Source organism: Grampus griseus (genome assembly GCF_964374135.1).
Source record: "Grampus griseus genome assembly, chromosome: 7".
In the NCBI taxonomy this organism is placed as follows: Eukaryota; Metazoa; Chordata; class Mammalia; order Artiodactyla; family Delphinidae; genus Grampus; species Grampus griseus.
The window spans coordinates 19,577,328-19,594,854 of NC_139001.1; the positions used below are offsets into that span (position 1 = coordinate 19,577,328).

The 17,527-nt window shown below is 53.3% G+C and overlaps 1 protein-coding gene across 6 annotated transcripts in view; it reads left to right on the forward strand.

The window, feature by feature from the left end:
* Window positions 1–17,527, forward strand: part of TNS1 (tensin 1) — a 197,724-nt gene that overhangs the window by 108,748 nt on the left and 71,449 nt on the right. For all 6 annotated transcript variants that reach the window (XM_082658097.1, XM_082658098.1, XM_082658101.1 and 3 more), the window contains 8 exons: window positions 85–149; window positions 1,701–1,784; window positions 4,772–4,884; window positions 5,311–5,371; window positions 5,598–5,673; window positions 6,267–6,396; window positions 7,686–7,751; window positions 8,881–8,997. In XM_082658097.1, the coding sequence (XP_082514223.1) occupies window positions 85–149; window positions 1,701–1,784; window positions 4,772–4,884; window positions 5,311–5,371; window positions 5,598–5,673; window positions 6,267–6,396; window positions 7,686–7,751; window positions 8,881–8,997 (712 nt within the window). The remainder of the gene's footprint in view (window positions 1–84; window positions 150–1,700; window positions 1,785–4,771; window positions 4,885–5,310; window positions 5,372–5,597; window positions 5,674–6,266; window positions 6,397–7,685; window positions 7,752–8,880; window positions 8,998–17,527) is intronic.

The following is a 17,527-nucleotide window of genomic DNA, read 5'->3' on the forward strand; positions in this document are numbered from 1 at the left end:
TCTCTGCAGCCCCTGCCCGCCTTGCTCTGGGGCAGGAGGGCCAGCCTTAGAAGTAAAGGCTTTTGTGTTTCGGGGCTTTTTCAGGGAAACCGAGGCAGGATAGGTGTTGTGATCGCGGCTTACATGCACTACAGCAACATTTCTGCCAGGTAAGAGAGCCCCGAGCCTCCCATTCTCTGAATATTGACAGCAGAGCCCCCTTCCCCCACCCACCCAAGGCCTCTCCCTCCCTTGGGGTTGGAGGATAAGGGCAGAGGAGGTGAGAGGTGCTGAGGACAGGGGGAGGAGCCCCTGGAAAGGAGAATGTCCCTGCCCTCAGCTCTGGGACAGGGGCCCCTGGACAGAGCAGGAGAGAGGAGACACCATCCCTCTGTCTGGGGCCCTGGGGAGGGGCAGCCGTGGGAGGCAGGCCCATGGATGGACACCCCGTCCAGTCAGCTTCTTGGGGCCACTTTTCTTTGCCCAACTGCCTTCTGTTTACCTGAGTGAGCAGAGAGGGAGTCGCAAAGAAATACTGGATCACATCTGGGTCCAGCAGAGCCATCTGGAAGGTTTCTCATCTCTTCCCCTGCTTCTGGCCAGCAGGGGCATCTTCCCACTTAGGTGTTTTGCATCCAGAATAGGAAACAACCAATGGATGATTCCCATTCTGATTTGGATTTTCAGAGAGGCAGAGGAATTCCTCCACTCATTTAGTCATTTGACGACAGTTATGGGACCTCCACTGTGCAGGCGGCTGTAGGTGCTGGAAGTAGAGCAGTGGGCAAAGCCAGGCCACTGCCCTCATGAATGTGAAATGAGTAAACAAACACATCAGTAAGAGCAGGTGATGAGTACTTTGAAGGACGGAGACTAGAGCAAGACGGTGGGGAAAGGAGGCCTCTTGAGGAGGTGATATTTGAGCAGAATTAAGTGGCGAGAGGGGGGAAGAACTGAGTCTTATACAGTCCGTGAGGGGGTGGGGTGGGTGGTGGCAGGAGACCTTCCAGGCAGAGAAGAGGGAAGGACAAAGACCAGCAGTGGGAATTCGAGGGGCTGGCGTGTTTGGAGAGCCGAGTGAGTGAGGGGATGAAGAGTGGGAAGTGAAGCTGGGAGGAGGCAGAGCCCGGGGGCCTTGTACCCTTGATAAGGACTTTGGGGTTGATTCTGAGAGGGATGGGACCTCGTTGGGGAGTCAAGAATGGAGAAGCTTATGTGATCTGTCTCTTTAAAAAATGATCTCTTTGAGGATGGGTAGAATGCTCTATGAAGGGCTTGCAATAGGCCGGTAGTTTTATGACTTTAAGAAACCTGACCCAGCTTAATCTTTGCATAATGGTCAACATTTCCTGTGCACCTACTGTGTGCCCACATGTGCCAAGCTCTTTATAGATGTCATCTCACTCAATTGCCACAACAGCCTTCAAGGAAGGCACGGTTATCACCTCATTTGACAGGAAAGAAAAATCAAGTCCAGGAAGGTTAAGTAACCTGCCGCAAGTTGCAGGGCTACTAAGTCAGTGATGAACTTGAGATGGGCTCCCAGGCTGCCTGGCTCCAAGGCCCTTGTGCTGAGTAGTGCAGCACACAGGATGGAGAGATGCTGGGGCAGTCCTTTCCTGAAGGCATCTCAGGACAGAGTGGCCAGAGGGCTCTGCAGGGCTGGGTGGACAAGGGACTCGTGGAGGTTGACTCCTCTGACCACCTGTCTCTCCCCACAGTGCCGACCAGGCCCTGGACCGCTTTGCAATGAAGCGGTTCTACGAGGATAAGATTGTACCCATTGGCCAGCCATCCCAGAGGAGGTAGGTCTCCAGGGCTCTCGGCCCAGTGCATGTGTGTTCGAGTGCGTGTGCGTGTGTGTGCGTGCTCGCTGTACGTGGGAACTAGCCTCGTGTACCCATGGTGGGAGTGTACCAAGCATGCATGTTCAGGTGCCAGCCTGCAGGGGTGGGAGCTCAGGGACATGGGTGAAGACGTGAGCAGCTGTGTGTGCTCACAGTGGGGCATGGCAGTTGGCTCCTGAGGTTGGTGCCAGAGAGCAGCAGGGGCAGCAGTGGGGGAGGTACAAGAAGGCAGCTTGTATAAGAAGGCAGTGCCTTTCTTGGTCCTGGCAACAGGGCTGCTTCCGTGTTTTGATGGGTCTACAGGAGGTTGATGTCACTGCCACCTGCCCTGAGGAGGTCACAGATGTTCGTGATAAGGGTCACCTTCTGCTGTGAGAGCTTTAAAATTTTACAACGGTCTCTCACCCATGTGGTCCCCAACAGCCCAGGCAGGAATCAGGACAGGGATGGAGTCCTTCATTCATTTGGGAAATTTTAGGTACTCTAGTATGTTCCAAGTGCTGGAGGTATCTAGTTGGACAGGACAGAGTCTTTTGCCCTTAGTGAGCTGACATGGTATTGGGAAAGATGGACATTACACAAGTAAATAAACCTTCAAGGTCATTTCAGACAGTGGTAAGTGCTTTGATGGGAAAAAAACCAAACCAGAACACGACGGGCTAGAGAATGACAGGGGCGAACGTGAGGGGCTGATTCCAGTGTGCTGACCTTTCTGAGAAGATGACATGTGAGGTGAGGTCTGAGAAGGGAGAAGGAAACATCTAAGTAAAGGTCTGGGGTAAAGGGTCCAGGTAGAGGGAACATCAAGTATAAAGGCCAAAATGTCTCACTGACTTTTCTCTCCCTTCGGAACACTGACTGGGCAAGCAGGACCCCCTAGCTACAGATCCTGGAGCTTTTCAGCCTCTCCATGCCGGGGGTCCCCAACTCACACCCCGTCACCCCTACCTTGCCTGGCTAGAATGTGCCGGCACCACCGGGGACTGTTTCCACCATTGTAGCAGGAAGCCCAAGCAGAAGTGAATGAGTCCGCTGGCAACCAGCGCCTTACAACTGGCACAGCACAGCTGGTAGCCAGCCTCTGGGTCAGAGATCAGAAACGGAATGTCTTTATGTGCAGAAAATTCTGACTAGGCTGCCAGACACAGCAGCTGTGGATCAGTGAGAGTCTTCCCAGGGAAGAAGTCTCAGGGAGGAAAGAAGTATTATTTAAGATCCTGACTTGCTACCTGTGGCTGGTGGCCTTGGTCATGAGTCCGGCCCTTGACCTGGAAAGATAAGAGGTTCAAATAGAGGAGCACGCTGTTGCGGTGGCACAATGTGGCTTGGAGAGAGAGGGCAGAGCTGCCACATTTCTGAAGCGGAAAGCCTGGAGAATGGGGATTAGTGTTACCTCTCAGGACCAGGATTGTTCAGGGATTCCACCGTGCTCAATGTGTGCTTACGTAGCATGCCATCGGTGTGTGTGTGTGTGTGTGTGTGTGTGTGTGTGTCCGTGTTTACATTATCTGTATCTGCCGTGCAGCTCGTATCTGCAACTGCATCTGCTCACGGGTGGGTAATTCTGTCTGTGCCCAAATGTGGAAGTGCAGCTGCTGGGAAAGTGGCATTCCTTGCCACTTTCCCGCCTTCTTGTCAGTGTCGCTTGCAGGGATTGGAGCAGCTGGAGGAGAGGAGGGCAGGGAGAGAGGGAGGGAGGGGCTTTGCCTGCAGCTCCCCCATTCATTGTCACCCCACCCCGGGCTCATTGTCCCCAGCACACAGACACATCCTGTTGGCACGATCAGAAGATCTGATAGGAACCCGCCATTCCAGGTTTCCGGTTTGAGCAACGGGGCTGGGGGCTGGGCAGGGGCCTGAATAGGAGCTCGTGCTGCCCATCAGATTATCTTGCTGGGAGAGTCCAAGGTGGCCCCACCCCAGCCCGGGGACAGAGGCCCACAGGCCTGGAGGTGGGCCAAGGAGCCAAAAGACGGGACGGGACCATTGTCATGGTTGTGAGCGTTCTGGTCTCACCGGCCTCAAATCAGAATGCATTCTGATTGGTCCAGCTGACCCAGCTTGGTGTCCTCTGGCCAGTCAGAAAAGGAGGACACACCAACCAAAAGGATTGGCCTCTCCTAGTTGATGCACTGGAGTGAGACTGCTTCCCTTCTCCTCCCACCTGCTCTCCTCCCACCTTTGTGTGCTCTTGCAGTGTGCCTTTGGGAGGCTGATGACCCTTTCTGGACCTAATTTTCCCTCTCTTCTAAAAGGAGTGGGGATGGCTTATTCCTTCCGTTCTTCCAACGAGATCTTTGTTAAGGGAATTGGGGCATGTTGACCCTAGAGATAGGAATACTTAGTGGAAGTTAGATATCCTCTAATATCAAATATGGTACAGAGGAATTTTGTACCCTTCAGCGTGATATAAAAAAACGAAGGACCAGAATTACTAAGCTCTTACTATTTGCTGGATTGTCACGTGGCTGGTGGGTCTTGTGGGAGCAGAACTGGGGCCTGTGGGTACAGATGCAAGGTTGGTTTGGGCTCGGTGTGAGGCTGTCAGAGCTGTCTGTTGGTTGATCATCCTGCCTTGTGCGGTAGTGAACAGCTAAATGATGCCTGTCAGGGATGTGTGGGAGGGCATTTGGTCCAGCAGGAGATTCCTGGGCCGGCAGTGAAACAGGAAAGAGATGGCCACATTGACCACCAGGAGGCGCCAGAGAACCCCAAGTGGGAGGTTTGGCTGGATGCCGCTCCAGATGTAGTAGTACCTGTTCGCGTTCCTGGGGCTACCGGCAGCAAGGGTGGAGACCCCACCTGCCAGGAGGCCTGGGGGTTGGTGCGGGGGGGGGGGATGTTGGCAGGGTAACCTAGGGCAATATGCCGGGGGAAAAGAGAACAGAATGGCTCTGCTCCAGCAGAGGCCTCCCTGGCTGAAGCTGCCCTTCTCCCTGCTCCAGGTACGTGCATTATTTCAGCGGCCTGCTCTCTGGCTCCATCAAAATGAACAACAAGCCCTTGTTTCTGCACCACGTGATCATGCACGGCATCCCCAACTTTGAGTCTAAAGGAGGTACTTGCCCGAGCCCTCTAGCTTCCATTCCCCTCCTGTCTTCCATCTCTTTGTCTTAGGAGGCAGCCTTGGGGGGTAAAAATACGGGCTAGCTGCAGTCTTAGGCTTGGAGTCTCAACTGTACCACTTCCTATTTCTCTGAGCCCCAGTTGATTCATTTGCAAAATGGGTTGGTTACTGGCAGTGCCTGTGGGCAGGTGACGCTGGACGGTGTAGTGTTTTTGTAAACTCAAAATGCCTTTGAAATGAAAAGTTAGCATTTCTTCCTCTTTCTTTTTCCATTTCTCCTTCCTTTTTTCCTCCTTCCCTTTCCCCCCTTCTTCCCTTTCCTCCTCCTGGCCGATCCTTCCTTCCTTCATCTCTCCTCTCCCCCCTCCTCCTCCCGCTGTTTCTGCTGTCTTGGCTAATAGCGCCCCTCCCTTACAGGGTGTCGGCCATTTCTCCGGATCTACCAGGCCATGCAACCTGTTTACACTTCTGGCATCTAGTAGGTATTCCACAGGGATGCCGGAGGTCCAAGGCTGAGGACTGGGGGCTGGGGCCGGGGTTGGGGGGCTGCCTAGGACCTTTTCTAGGAGGACTTCTAGGGTAGGGCTGAGGGATGGGTCAGCGAGCTTTCACAATAGCCCCCTGGCAGAGGGGCAGCTGGGAGAAAGTGCACTGCCCGGCCGCCTCAGCAGCCCTCTGTCCCTCTGCCTGCCTCGCTCCCATAGCAACGTCCAGGGAGACAGCCAGACCAGCATCTGCATCACCATCGAGCCTGGGCTGCTCTTGAAGGGAGACATCTTGGTAAGTTACCCCTCTGTCTCAAGCCCCCGCACCGCCGTTGAATTTTTCTTCCTTTTCTCTTCCTCCTCCCCTTATGCCTCTCTGGACAAGAGCGTCCCTCCTGGTGGGCCACCAGCCTTGGGGTCGTTGGCTCTCAGGGCCCCTGCAAGGCCTTCCAACCTTGACGGTCCTTGTCCATCCCCTGCCTCAGTGTCGGATGTGCCTTCCCCCGGGCTTGCCCCTTGTTCTGGAGTATCTCCAGGGACATACATCTCTGTGTGAGCTGTTACCTCCGGGCTTCCTGCTGGTGACAAGGACTCCCTCAATTCTAACTTCACTCCTTCCTCCTGTGATTGAAATCCACTCCTACGTTGCCCATTCTGACTGGTGTACAGGAACTTCTTGGGAGGATAGCTTTGTCCCCACAGGGCAAGGCTGGCTGTCAACTCTCTGCTGTTCTGGAAGTTTCCGCAGAGAGCTCTGAGATCCTGTTTGGGGTTGGTGACCTTTTCCTCACTGGGTTTGGGGCTTAGTCGTGGAGCTGGTAAGGAGGCCCCTTGGGACTAACTTTCCACCTTCGGCCCCTGATGGGCTCTGCTGTCTTTCCCACCCAGCTGAAGTGTTACCACAAGAAGTTCCGGAGCCCAGCCCGAGACGTCATCTTCCGCGTGCAGTTCCATACCTGCGCCATCCATGACCTGGGGGTTGTCTTTGGGAAGGAGGACCTCGATGATGCCTTCAAAGGTGGGCTCGCTGAGTAGAGAGGCAGACCTAGCAAGGAATAATTAGGCCACAGGATAGGAGAGCAATAATGGAGGGGCTGTGGCAGCAGTGAAGGGTGACCGTTTTCCCACGGGAAGGGAGGTGTTCCGGGAGCTGTCTCCCTTTGCTTCTTTCCTCGATCTGTTTAAGGTTTTATCTGTATTACATTCAGGCTCAGGACGTGTCCACATCCATCCACCCATCCACTCATCCATCCATCTGTCCATGTATAAATCCACCAGCATCACTGTGTGTCTGTATGTGCCAGGCATGCGCTAGACCCTGGTGATACAAAGAGAAAGACGTCAGGCCCTACCCTCAGGGAGCTCCCAGTCTTATGGGAGAAAGGCACAAACAGACATGATACTATGAAGTGATGCTTGCAGTGATGGAGATATACACAGGCATGATGGGTGCTCCAGGGAGCCGACACCACCCCTGCTGTAACTTCCCTTCCTGCAAGCAGTGGATGGTGATCTGTGTGCAGATTGGGCTCAGGCAGAGATCAGAGCGTGGGGCTGGGGCTCTGAGGAGGAGAGGCCTGATCCCCCAGTGTGGTCTGGCTCATGCAGGAGAGGGATGTTTCTATGATGAGCTTTCCCTGTACTGGAGCCAGGAGAGCAAAAGCAGAAGATGCCGTTATAATTGCAGAAGAGAATGTAAATGTCATCAGTCTTAACAAAGAAAGTAAGAGACTAGCTGACAAAATAAACGTAGAGTTGCGGAGAGGTGGGAGAAGGGCGGGGCCCAAACTTCCTCCTCCTACATGGAGGGAATCAGGGCACCATCGGAAATGGACAGATCAAGAAATAGAGGCTTAACCATCGTATTGAAAGTTTCAGAGGTAATCAGAAGGGTGAACTAATAATGATAACAGTAGTCATAGTAATAATAATAATAAACCAGGTTTAAGAAGGGAGGTGGGAATACTATAAGTGATCCAAATTGTTCATCTTCATAGTGGTGAATCAGTGAAGATTATTTGAAACTGATATATCTAGAAATAGTGGCATAAAAACTGTGGTTATTATTTAGGGTCTTAGAGGTGACTGCTCGTAGAACAAGAAATAGAAATGCTAAGAAATGGTTACCTCAGACAGGTAAGACAGAGCTAGGTGGGTAGGAGACTTAATGGCATTATGTGTACTACTTATTATATTATCAACCATGTATACATGTATTACTTTAAACTCTTCTAGAAGAAAACTTTTTGTGGAGTCCTCTTTTGGGAATCAGTTGCCCATTTTTGTTTTTCCTTTTCCTTTTTTCAGATGATCGATTTCCAGAATATGGCAAAGTTGAATTTGTGTTTTCCTATGGACCAGAGAAAATTCAAGGTAAATGCCAAGTTAGAATCCATTGATTCATTCCCTTCCCTCCACTCTGCCCTGCCCGACCTCAACCATTTTCCCACTGATCTGCTCTACAAATATCAAGTTACCTGTGGTTGAGAGTCAGGCCAGCAGTAAAAGATCTGGGTATCATAGTGGACCCCCAGCTAAACATGAACCAGTGACTTAATCTCTGGATAATAAAAATAAAAAAGTAGACAGAGAGGCGCTGGGTTGGATAAACTATTCTGGCTCCATTAGGTCATCATCCTATTATATTCAGAGACTGAAGGCTATGGTGGATAGAGGGAGTGGCCAAGGGGACTCTCAAAGGTGCTGGATGGACGATGAGTATTTATGAGAACTGAGGTGATTCAACCTGAAGATGAGAAGGCCAATTTACTAATAGCCTTTAAGCCGTTAGACTGGTTATATGTGGAGACCAGTTGTTCTTCATCTTACTTGGGAACAGAATAGGAAGAGGTGAAGTCAGGTTACAGCAGAGGGACTCTGGGCAGACTAAAGAACGGACTGCTGGGTCAGGACGGTAACTCACCCAGAAGGCCTGACTTGCATCCTGGGCTTTCTCTGGATGTGTAGGAGAGATTCTGCCTCTCTCCTCAGATTTCTGCCTGCAGTGGCAAGCATCTTAAGTGGAAGGGCAGGGGGATGGCTGGGATGACCTGTGTCCTCTCAACGTCAAGGCTGTGATTTGCCTGCTGTCCGTGACCCCGTGCAGCCCTTCACAGGCCTCTCCTGCACTTCCCCCTGACTGCAGGGCCAGACTCTCTGGACTCTTGGCACTGCCCCAGGGCTCCCTGGGACACAGAAGAGAAAGAGGCAGCCACCCAGCCAGAGGGTCCCCCAGCTTTCTTCTAAAGGGTCTTTGTTGCTCAGTGCTGCTGTCCTCATTTACCCTCATGACCTGGTGTGAACCTTTTCAAGAATGCAAGAAACCAGACTCCTGGGTTCTCCATCCAACTTAAGCGAGTGGTCCTGCCTCGCCATGGTCAAGAACATGAGAAGTCCCTTAGGGAGCATCCTTAGGGAACTTGTTGGTTTCCTCTGTTTTTCCAGCTGCTGATCGGTTTTTTCTTTCTCTTCACGGTCGTCTCCGCCTTTCCCATTTTCTAAGGCATGGAACACCTGGAGAACGGGCCGAGCGTGTCCGTGGACTATAACACCTCCGACCCCCTCATCCGCTGGGATTCCTATGACAACTTCAATGGGCATCAAGATGATGGCATGGAGGGTAGGTGGGACCAGTGGCTTCCAGCCCCTCTGTGGCTGCACAGCCCCTGCTCACAGGGCCTCGGCTGTCTCGGTTTGCTATGACACCGTACTGGGTTCAGAGGGAGGGGAGGTGCAGAGGAGAGGTCCAAAGCACCTCTGAGAGCTCACAGTTCAGTGGGGGGAAGATAAAACAAAACAGGAATGAGCTGAAGAATGAAGCAAAACAGCCGTACAAGCCGTACAAGCCGACTGAGTCCCATAGGCAGTGAGTGCTCTGAGATTGGCAGGGGATGGATTCTCGAGAGCAGGAGTGGTCTGGGAGGGCTCCTTGCAGGAAGTGGCCTTGCGTGGAGCTTGAGATACCCTCCTGTGCTTAAAACACAGCGTTTGTTAGGTTTCTTTTAACCCCGTTGTTGGATTTCTCCAGGCTCCCTGCCCGAGTTCTCTGGGGTCAGAGCACTGGGAAGGTAGACACAGCATTTAGGATCCACAAGCTTTCATCAACAGCCAATGAAAATGTTTGTGAGCTGGAAGCAAACTGGTCGGCTCCAAAATTTGAAAAGAAAGCAGCAGAATTGAAATGAATATTTGTTTAATTTAGCAACGAAACCTAACATAATGTCAAATGGTCATCCACAACTCGGTTCAACTCCTGAGAGTTATATATGCGTTCTGTTGATTTATGTGGTCCATTTGAGTATGTGTGATGGGATGCAGGGCGGGGCCTCTGAGAATGAGCATGTCTGGAGCTTAGGAACTCTTGAGACGCCCTGTCTGGAGTTTGGCCACAGGCTTGTTACCCTGATTTGGTCCCAGGATCACGGAATGTGGAAGCTAGGAGGACCTCAGGACCGTTGGCCCATCCCCCATCAGTTTTCAGCCTGGGTAACTGAGACCTGCGTCCGCCCCCCGGCCCAGAAGGAGGCATCTCTTGATTTACTCCCATGGCCAGGATATGTCCTTTCAAGGACACCAGCACCCAGCCTCTGTGCTTCTCCTCCCAGCTGAAGCTTGTCCTGGGGTGGGGACCCTGGGCCATGTGGCAGAGCTGGATTAGGTAGACCAGGGACCCTCACCCTGGACTCCGCCTCCAAGGTTTTGGATTTGTTGACTCCATGCTGAAAGTCTTTTAGGCCTTTTCCTGCATAAAGATTCTCCCTCTGACCTTAGAGACACCAGAATGAGCGATGCAGTTCAGAGGGGGTGGGATGAGGGCGATGCTTAGGCTAGAATTTAGGGTTTTATGGGAGTTCATGTGCAGTGTTGCAGTGGTGCAAGTTTGTCCTCTCCCTGCCTAGTTCCCGCACTTCTCCCCCACCCCTCCGGGGGCCTAGACACTCCACCGGGGCCCTCCCTACTGTGCTGAGGCTGCCCCCCCCCCCGCCCCCGCCAAAGCGCTCCTCTTCCTGCTCCAGCCACATCCCCTTGTGTCCTGGAGCTGGGGAGAAGGCAGAGGATGAAATGCATCAGTCCTGAGGTACCGGTGGCTGCCAGCCTAATTCTTCATCGTTCTGGGGATGTTTGCATTTTTAACAAGAACACTTGGCAATTGGAAGGAATTTTCAACGTCTCTCCATCTCTCCCTGGTGTGGATTCAATGCGATGATAAATGTAAAAACATTTAGTAAACTATAAAGTGCTAGGCAAACAAAAGGTAAAACAATTAAGGGGAAAGGAGGGGCTGCGGGAAGGATGGGGCTTGGGACACAGTCAGCCGTGAGGGAAGGAAGCAGGCGGACTGATCAGGAGGCTGGGACCAGAGGCAGGGAAGGGGGAGGAAGGAAGGGGAGAGGGGGGCCCCGGGCTCCTCTCCCTCCCCCTTGCCCGCCCTCCTCTCTCCTCCGATCTGCTCTCCCAGGCAGAGGAATGGAACCAGTAGGATCTTTTGGCCAGTTAAAGGTCAGCTCGTCCCGTAGGGACAGAGGGGCTCCTGTCTGGAGGCTGAGACACTGGCCCTGCGCCCAAGGGTGGGAAGGGAAGGCAGCAGCTCACAGCCCTGCCGTCCTCTCCCCTTGCTGGCTGGCCCGGGCCCGGAGCTGGGCGGCTGGAGCGGTCACCCGGGCAGACCCAGCCTGTCCCGCTGTGTACTCCCCACTGTCACTGGGCTGCATCCCCCACAGGGACAGGAGAGTCAGTGGGGTGGCCCCGGGGCAGGAGCGGTGATGTTATCCTCACCCTGCTTCTCCTGGCTGGAGCACTTCTAAAAGGCTCTAGGTTCTGCGACCCAGAGGTAAATGCATTTTCTTCTGGCTAATTCTCTGGTTCATGAGAGGGAAGCCCAAGGCCTCTGTCTGTTCCCCTAGTTGCGTGCAAGTCACTGTGCTCCAGTTTCCACACATGCTAGCTGGGATAAGGGCCCCTAACCCCCAAGACTCTGGGGTGCTCAGGAGATGGCCCACGCTGGAGCCTGGGCGGTGGTTTGGCCATTTGCTGGAGCTGCGCTCAGGCTGGGGGATGGCCTTGTGGGCTGCAATGTGGTGCCCGGGGAGGCCCTGGACCAGGAGAGGCAGGATGACCCTGAGGTGCTAGAGCGCTCGAGCACGTGTGCTTTAGAGCCCAACTGCCTGGTCCACACTGTGGAGTCTCCCGTCTGCAGCTGTGTGCCCTTGGTCAAACGATCACGCCTTCCTGTCGTCTTCATTTCCTTACCTGCAAACGGGATGGTGACGGTACTCACGTGATTGGGTTACTGTAGCAATTTTCATGAGAGGTAGTTTGTCCTGTGGTTAGAACTGTGGCCTCTGGAGCCAAACTGTCCGGGTTCAAATCCTCTGCCATGATGCCATCCTCTTGGGGCCTCCGTTGACTCTGTTGTAACGTGGGGATTTGGTGACAAATCATTTTGAGCACCTTTCGGGGAGCGGGAGCTGCAGAGGGGCTGCCCGCTGTGTTCCCTCGTGAGTCTCTGTCACGTTGGTAGTGACCACGATCTGAGGGGTCTGCTGACAGGGCTCGGGAGGAGGCCCCTTGGCCTTGGGAGCCAGCTCGGGCTTTGCCACATGCCGGTTACGATGCCAAGAACTTGATAGCCTCCATCTCATCTAACACTTGCAGCCACATTGTGAGGTGGGCACTGTTATTACGCCTGGGTGGGGGACTGGGGCACAGAGGGGTTAAGTGACCTGCCCAAGGTAGCCTCGCTAGTAGAGAGCGGATCTGATGTGGAACCCTGGTGCTAACTGCTATAGTGTCCTCAGCTGGCCGTCGTCCCCAAGGGTCTGTCCTGGGTGTCTGGTCCTGTGGCAGTACCTGGGTCCCGCTGAGCTTGGGTGAGGGTCTGCTCGCTCTGCCCCCCACTTCTCACCACTGGACAGTCCAGATCTCCCCTGCCCTGCCTCTCAGTATGGGCGGGGGGCTTATACGCGGTGAGGCACGGAGTGCAGTACCCTGTGGCAGGTACCCAGCAGGGCTGCGGTGCCGGGAACAGCTGAGGCACATCCCTGATGTCCCCCTGTCCCCGCCCCCCCCTCCCATACACAGGAGGGGCGGCTCACGCAGGACTGCCTCTGGTGAGGGGCTGGCCTCTCAAAATACAGACAGGGTGGTGTGTTGGAGGTGAGGTGAGGCCATTTCTGGAAGCTGCCCGCCTCTGCTATTTCAGGCCCACCAGGGGCGGGTTTAGGAGGAGTGGCCTAGTCCCTCTGGAGTCCACCGGGTGACTCAGAGTGGTGGGCGGGGGCACCGAGCCCAGCTCTTGGGGCAAAGGTCATCTCTGGCCTGGGCCCCACCTCGGCTCTCCCTGAAGTGAGAGGCGGTCGGTGCTGGGGTCAGAGCTCCGTTCCTCCGGGAAGCCCTCCAGGTGACCCTGACTTTACCCTCCATGTCAGGAATTGCTCTGTGTTTAACCCCTTCCTCACTGCCTGCATCCCTACCCTCTGAACCCTCGTGCAGGTTTCCAGTTGAAGGCGTGCAGACCCGTGGCACTCAGCATGCTGTTCCTTCCCTTCAGGGTGTCCCCTGTCAATCTCAGCAGCAAAATGAAGGAAGAAAACATGTGGGAACTTCTGATCTCTGCAGGCCGGCCCCCCCAGATCACAGAGCCCATCTCACACCCTCCTGCTGTAGAGAGGAAACTGAGGCTCGACAGGGGAAGGGACCTGTCAAAGAGGGGGACATCCCTACAAGTGGAACCCTCCTTTCATGATCTCAGCTCACCCTGTTGCAGCCCCATTACGTGATGACCATACCACATGCAGGGAGGTCAGCGCTCTAGCCCGGGGTCAGGAGATCGGAGTAAGGCTGGCGTGTGCATTCAGGTGTCAGCTGCAAATCCCTCCCACCCCTGGCTCCTCACCTTAGATGATGGGATGCTCACTGCCCCACAGGGTGGCCCATTTCCCTGGAGGATGGGGCCAGGAAGTCGGGTCAGAAACAGAAGGAGAGTGTGCCTCTGCGTGGTGGGCCTAGGCTGCGGTGACCGTGCTGCTTGGGACCAGCTTGGCTCCCCTGCACTTAAGCCAGAAGGAGGGGGAGGTGATGAAAGGTGAAGAATCCAATGAAGAACCTTCTGAGCAGAGAAGTTTCCAGGCCTTGGGGCAGGTGGCCGGGGAGCATAGGATGAGTGCCTGTCGTTTTGGGGACTCCTTACTTTGGGAACAGAACCCCGTCGTGAGCCTGATGACCAACAGACTGATGTCGTCGTCTGCTTGGGTGGCCACTGCAAAGTACCACAGACTGTTTGCCGTAAACAATAGACATTTATTTTCTCACAGCTCTGGAGGCCAGAAGTCTGAGATCAAGGTGTGGGCAGGGTTGGTTTCTCCTGAGGCCTCGCTCCTTGGCTTGTTGACGGCCGTCTCCTGTTTGTGTCTTCACATGGTCTTCCCTCTGTGTGTGTCTGCGTCCTCACCTCCTCTTCCCTTAAGGACATCAGTCATATTGGATTAGGGCCAACCCTTATGACCTAATTTTAACTTAAGCGCCTCTTTAAAGGCCCTATCTCCAAGTACAGTCACATTCTGAGGTACTGGGGGTTAGGACTTCAGCATATGAATTTTGGGAGTGGGGACACAATTCAGCCCATGACACCCAGGAAGGAGTTTTCTGGGTTGCCTGTAGTTGGATGCCTGGAGTCTTGGTCCTGAGTGAGGAGTAAGAGAAGGTCCAGGGTGGGTGGAGGGGAGAACAGTCTGGCCCCCCACCAGACTCCGCCTCTCTGCCTCTCTCCAGTTTGGGCTGGAGCCTGCCAGCTCAGCGCTCTGGCTGGTACCACATTTCACAGCCTCCAGAAGCCCCATTAGCTCTTTGGCCTGAGTAATGAAGCCCCGTGCCCAGATCCCAGCTCCCTGTGGGTGGGAGCAGGGCTGTGTTTTTGCCTATGCTGCACGGAGCTGTCTCCAAATTCCTCCAGAGTGTGCCAGGGCAAGCCTTCCCGGAAGCAAGTGCGAGACCAAGGGGGTGTGGGCTGCCTGCCGATTCTGAGAAGCCCACAGGTTGACCAGGCCTGAATTATCTCATTGCCCACCCACTCCCCCCCCTCCACCTTTCCCCAACCTCCTTGGACACTGAGTTGATTAGAGTTTCTCAAGGCTTAAAAGAGGACGGGGGAATAGGGGCTGAGGCTGGATAAAGCAGCAGATTGTTCAGAGCCAAAAGGAGTAATGAAGGGAGAAATGACAAGTCTGCTGGCCTGGCTGAAGATGGCAAGGGGACTAATAACCACCCCTGCAGGATGCCCGGCAGCCCTTCTTTTGTTTGTGTGGGCAGCCCCGTCAGAGCCAGGGGCTGGTGACAAGGAGGCTTGGTTTTGTGCCCAAGCCTGTCACCCTCAGGCTCTGTGAGGAGAGGAATCCCCTTCCTTGGGGGAGAGATTCCAGCTCTGTAGGACACCCACCTCCTCTTCATGTTCTTTTGTCTGAGCTGGAGAAGAGCCTCCCTGATGGTAGCCAGGAGTCCCTAGCCTGTGGTAACTTCTCATGAGCTGGGCTTGTCCAAGGATTCTCTGATATTTTTTTTTCTTTTGAGAGAAAGGAAAGAGGAAGGGAGAGAGACACACAAACAGGCAGAGAGTGAGGAGAGAGAAACAGGTGAGAGACATGGAGAGACAGACAGACTCAGACACACACTGGCCTGGGAGGCAGGAGATTTGGGTTTGGGTGTCCTTGGTAACTCCTTTTCTTTAGATCTTTTTTATTTCCTGGAAAATGAGGAAGTTGGAGTAGCAATTCTTTCCATTTCTTTGAGCTCATTACTCCTTTTTTGACTTGTGAGGAGCTAAGATGGACTTAGCTTCCCTCTCTTGAGCTTGTAGTGGGAAGCAGCATTGCTCAGTGGCTGTATCAGTCAGGAGGGGCTTGGTTATGCTGCATAACAAACAGCCCCAAATTCTCGGTGACTTAACCAACAAAAGTGTATTGCTTGCCCACGCTGCCTGTCCAGTGTGGATTGACAGGGGTCTTTGTTCATCTTACTTCCTCCAGGCTGATGGTGGCTTCATGGCATAGGTGCATCCACCACTGCTGCTGAAGTAGGCAGAGGACACTGTGACCTGCACACTGCTTCTGTCTGGGCATGACACACTCTCCTTCTGCTCACATTTCATTGGCCCAAACATGTCACACATCCACGCTTAGTTTCAAAGGGGGCAGGGAATTTGTGTGTGGAAGAAAGTAGAAATATCGTTGAACAGACTGATGTCTACTCTAGGGATTAAGACTGTGGAATTGAGAATCGGAAGATCGGTTCCAAGCTCTGTGGTTCATAATTGTGTTCCTTGGTCAGGTCACTTTGCCTCTCTGATGCCTCATCTGTAAAATCGGTACAATAACAGTACTTTCCTTCCAGGGCTGTTGTTAAGGCTCAATGAGGTAACGTATGTGCAGTGTGAAAAGTAAGTGCCTGGTGTGTATTATGCTGGCAATAATTTGTGTCTATTATTATTATTATTGAAGTGCTGGAGGAAAGAAGATAGAGGTGTGATTTTGAATGTATACAAGCCCTCTCTTCTTAAGAAAAAACCCATATTCCCCTGGTCCCTCTACTCTCTGGGAACTGTCTGTAGCTGGTTCTGTTCTGGGAGCCCCACTCTTGGAAGTCAAGAGACTTGCCTCTGACACCAACTTGCTGTGTGACTTTGGAAAAGTTACTTTCCCTCTCTGGCTCTCAGTTTTCCTTATCAGTGAATTGAGGGGGGTTGATATGCAAGGAGACTTCCAGCTCTACAACCCTAATGATGACAGTGATGATGACAAAGGTAATGACTGGATGATAGCTAGCCTTGTGTTCTTACCCTGTGTATGTTCGCTTGGTTACTCCTCCCTAAATGCCTATAGGTGGCTGCTGTTTTGTAACCATTAGGCTGACCCAGCAGAACTTGTTAGGATGTGGTTTTAAAGCTTCCCCTGCGCCCGAATGACATTAGGGTGAGTCCCGTGCCTTTTCTAGTCACACTCAGGTAATGGTATACAAGAGCCTCTGGGCAGTAATAACGACGCCCAGAGTGAACTTGGTGAACTTGGTGCTTCACCCAGAATTAGTTCTTCCCCCTTGTCTGCCCCTACCTTGTTTCAGCTGTGGATGGGAGGGGGTGGGGGTCGTTTCTGTAGGTTTTCTCTCTGTCTCCCTGACTGATGGGAAGAGAGGAAGGAGAGAAGGGATGGGAACATTTTGACTTGCCTGCACCCCTGTTAAGTGGAGACACAGGCACGGATGATATGACATCTGAGCTCTTTGACAGTGGAAGCTTCCGGGTGACTGTTTCCTCCTGCAGCACTTCCGTGGATGTGTTGGAGCCCCTCCCCCCTTGAACTCCCCAAGAGTCTCTTCTCACCGTTTCCTTCGTTTCCTTCGGGTGGGGTGGGTGACTGCAGATCTGTCAGAGGCTCACCCTTTCCTCGGCCAAGCATCCCTCGCTCCCTCCACCTCCTCCTGTGGAGGTGTTTCAGCCCTCCAGGTGGCCCTCTAGGACAGGATGTGAGGCAGCCCTGGGCTGGATCTCTCCCCTTGGCCCGCAGGAGCCCTAAGGCGCCCTTGGGCTCAGCAAAGCTTGGGACTGAGGTGGCCAGCGCAGCCGCTGTCTCTGTTCCCTGGCTGGCCTCTCACCGTGTGGGCTTCCAGGCCTGAGCTAGGCCCGTCTCTCACGTTTTCCAGCCCCAGCGGACTCGAGCTGAGCTGAGCAGACTCACCGAGGTGAGGGGAAAGCCCCTCCCTGGCAGGTGGTACTTGCAGCAAAACAGCACTCTTCTCTCCAAGATTCCTCTTAGAATCACTCACTTTCTCATCCTTTCACTCCCTTGACATGGATGTGTGTGGGGGCAGTTTAGAGCCACAAAACAGTTTTCAGCCATCACTGTCTTAAAAATTTTTTTTAATAGCTAATATTATATATTCCCAGTATAATATAATGAAGTGATTTACATTGATATAATTTAATATCATAACTTCACCTATTTAAAGAGTAGAATTCAGTAGGTTTTAGTATATTTAGGGTGGTACAACCCTCACCACAATCTAATTTTAGAACATTATCACCCCCCTCGAAGAAACTTCATGCTCATTAGCAGTCACTCCCCACATCTTTACCCACCCCCAGCCCTAGTCTGCTTTCTATC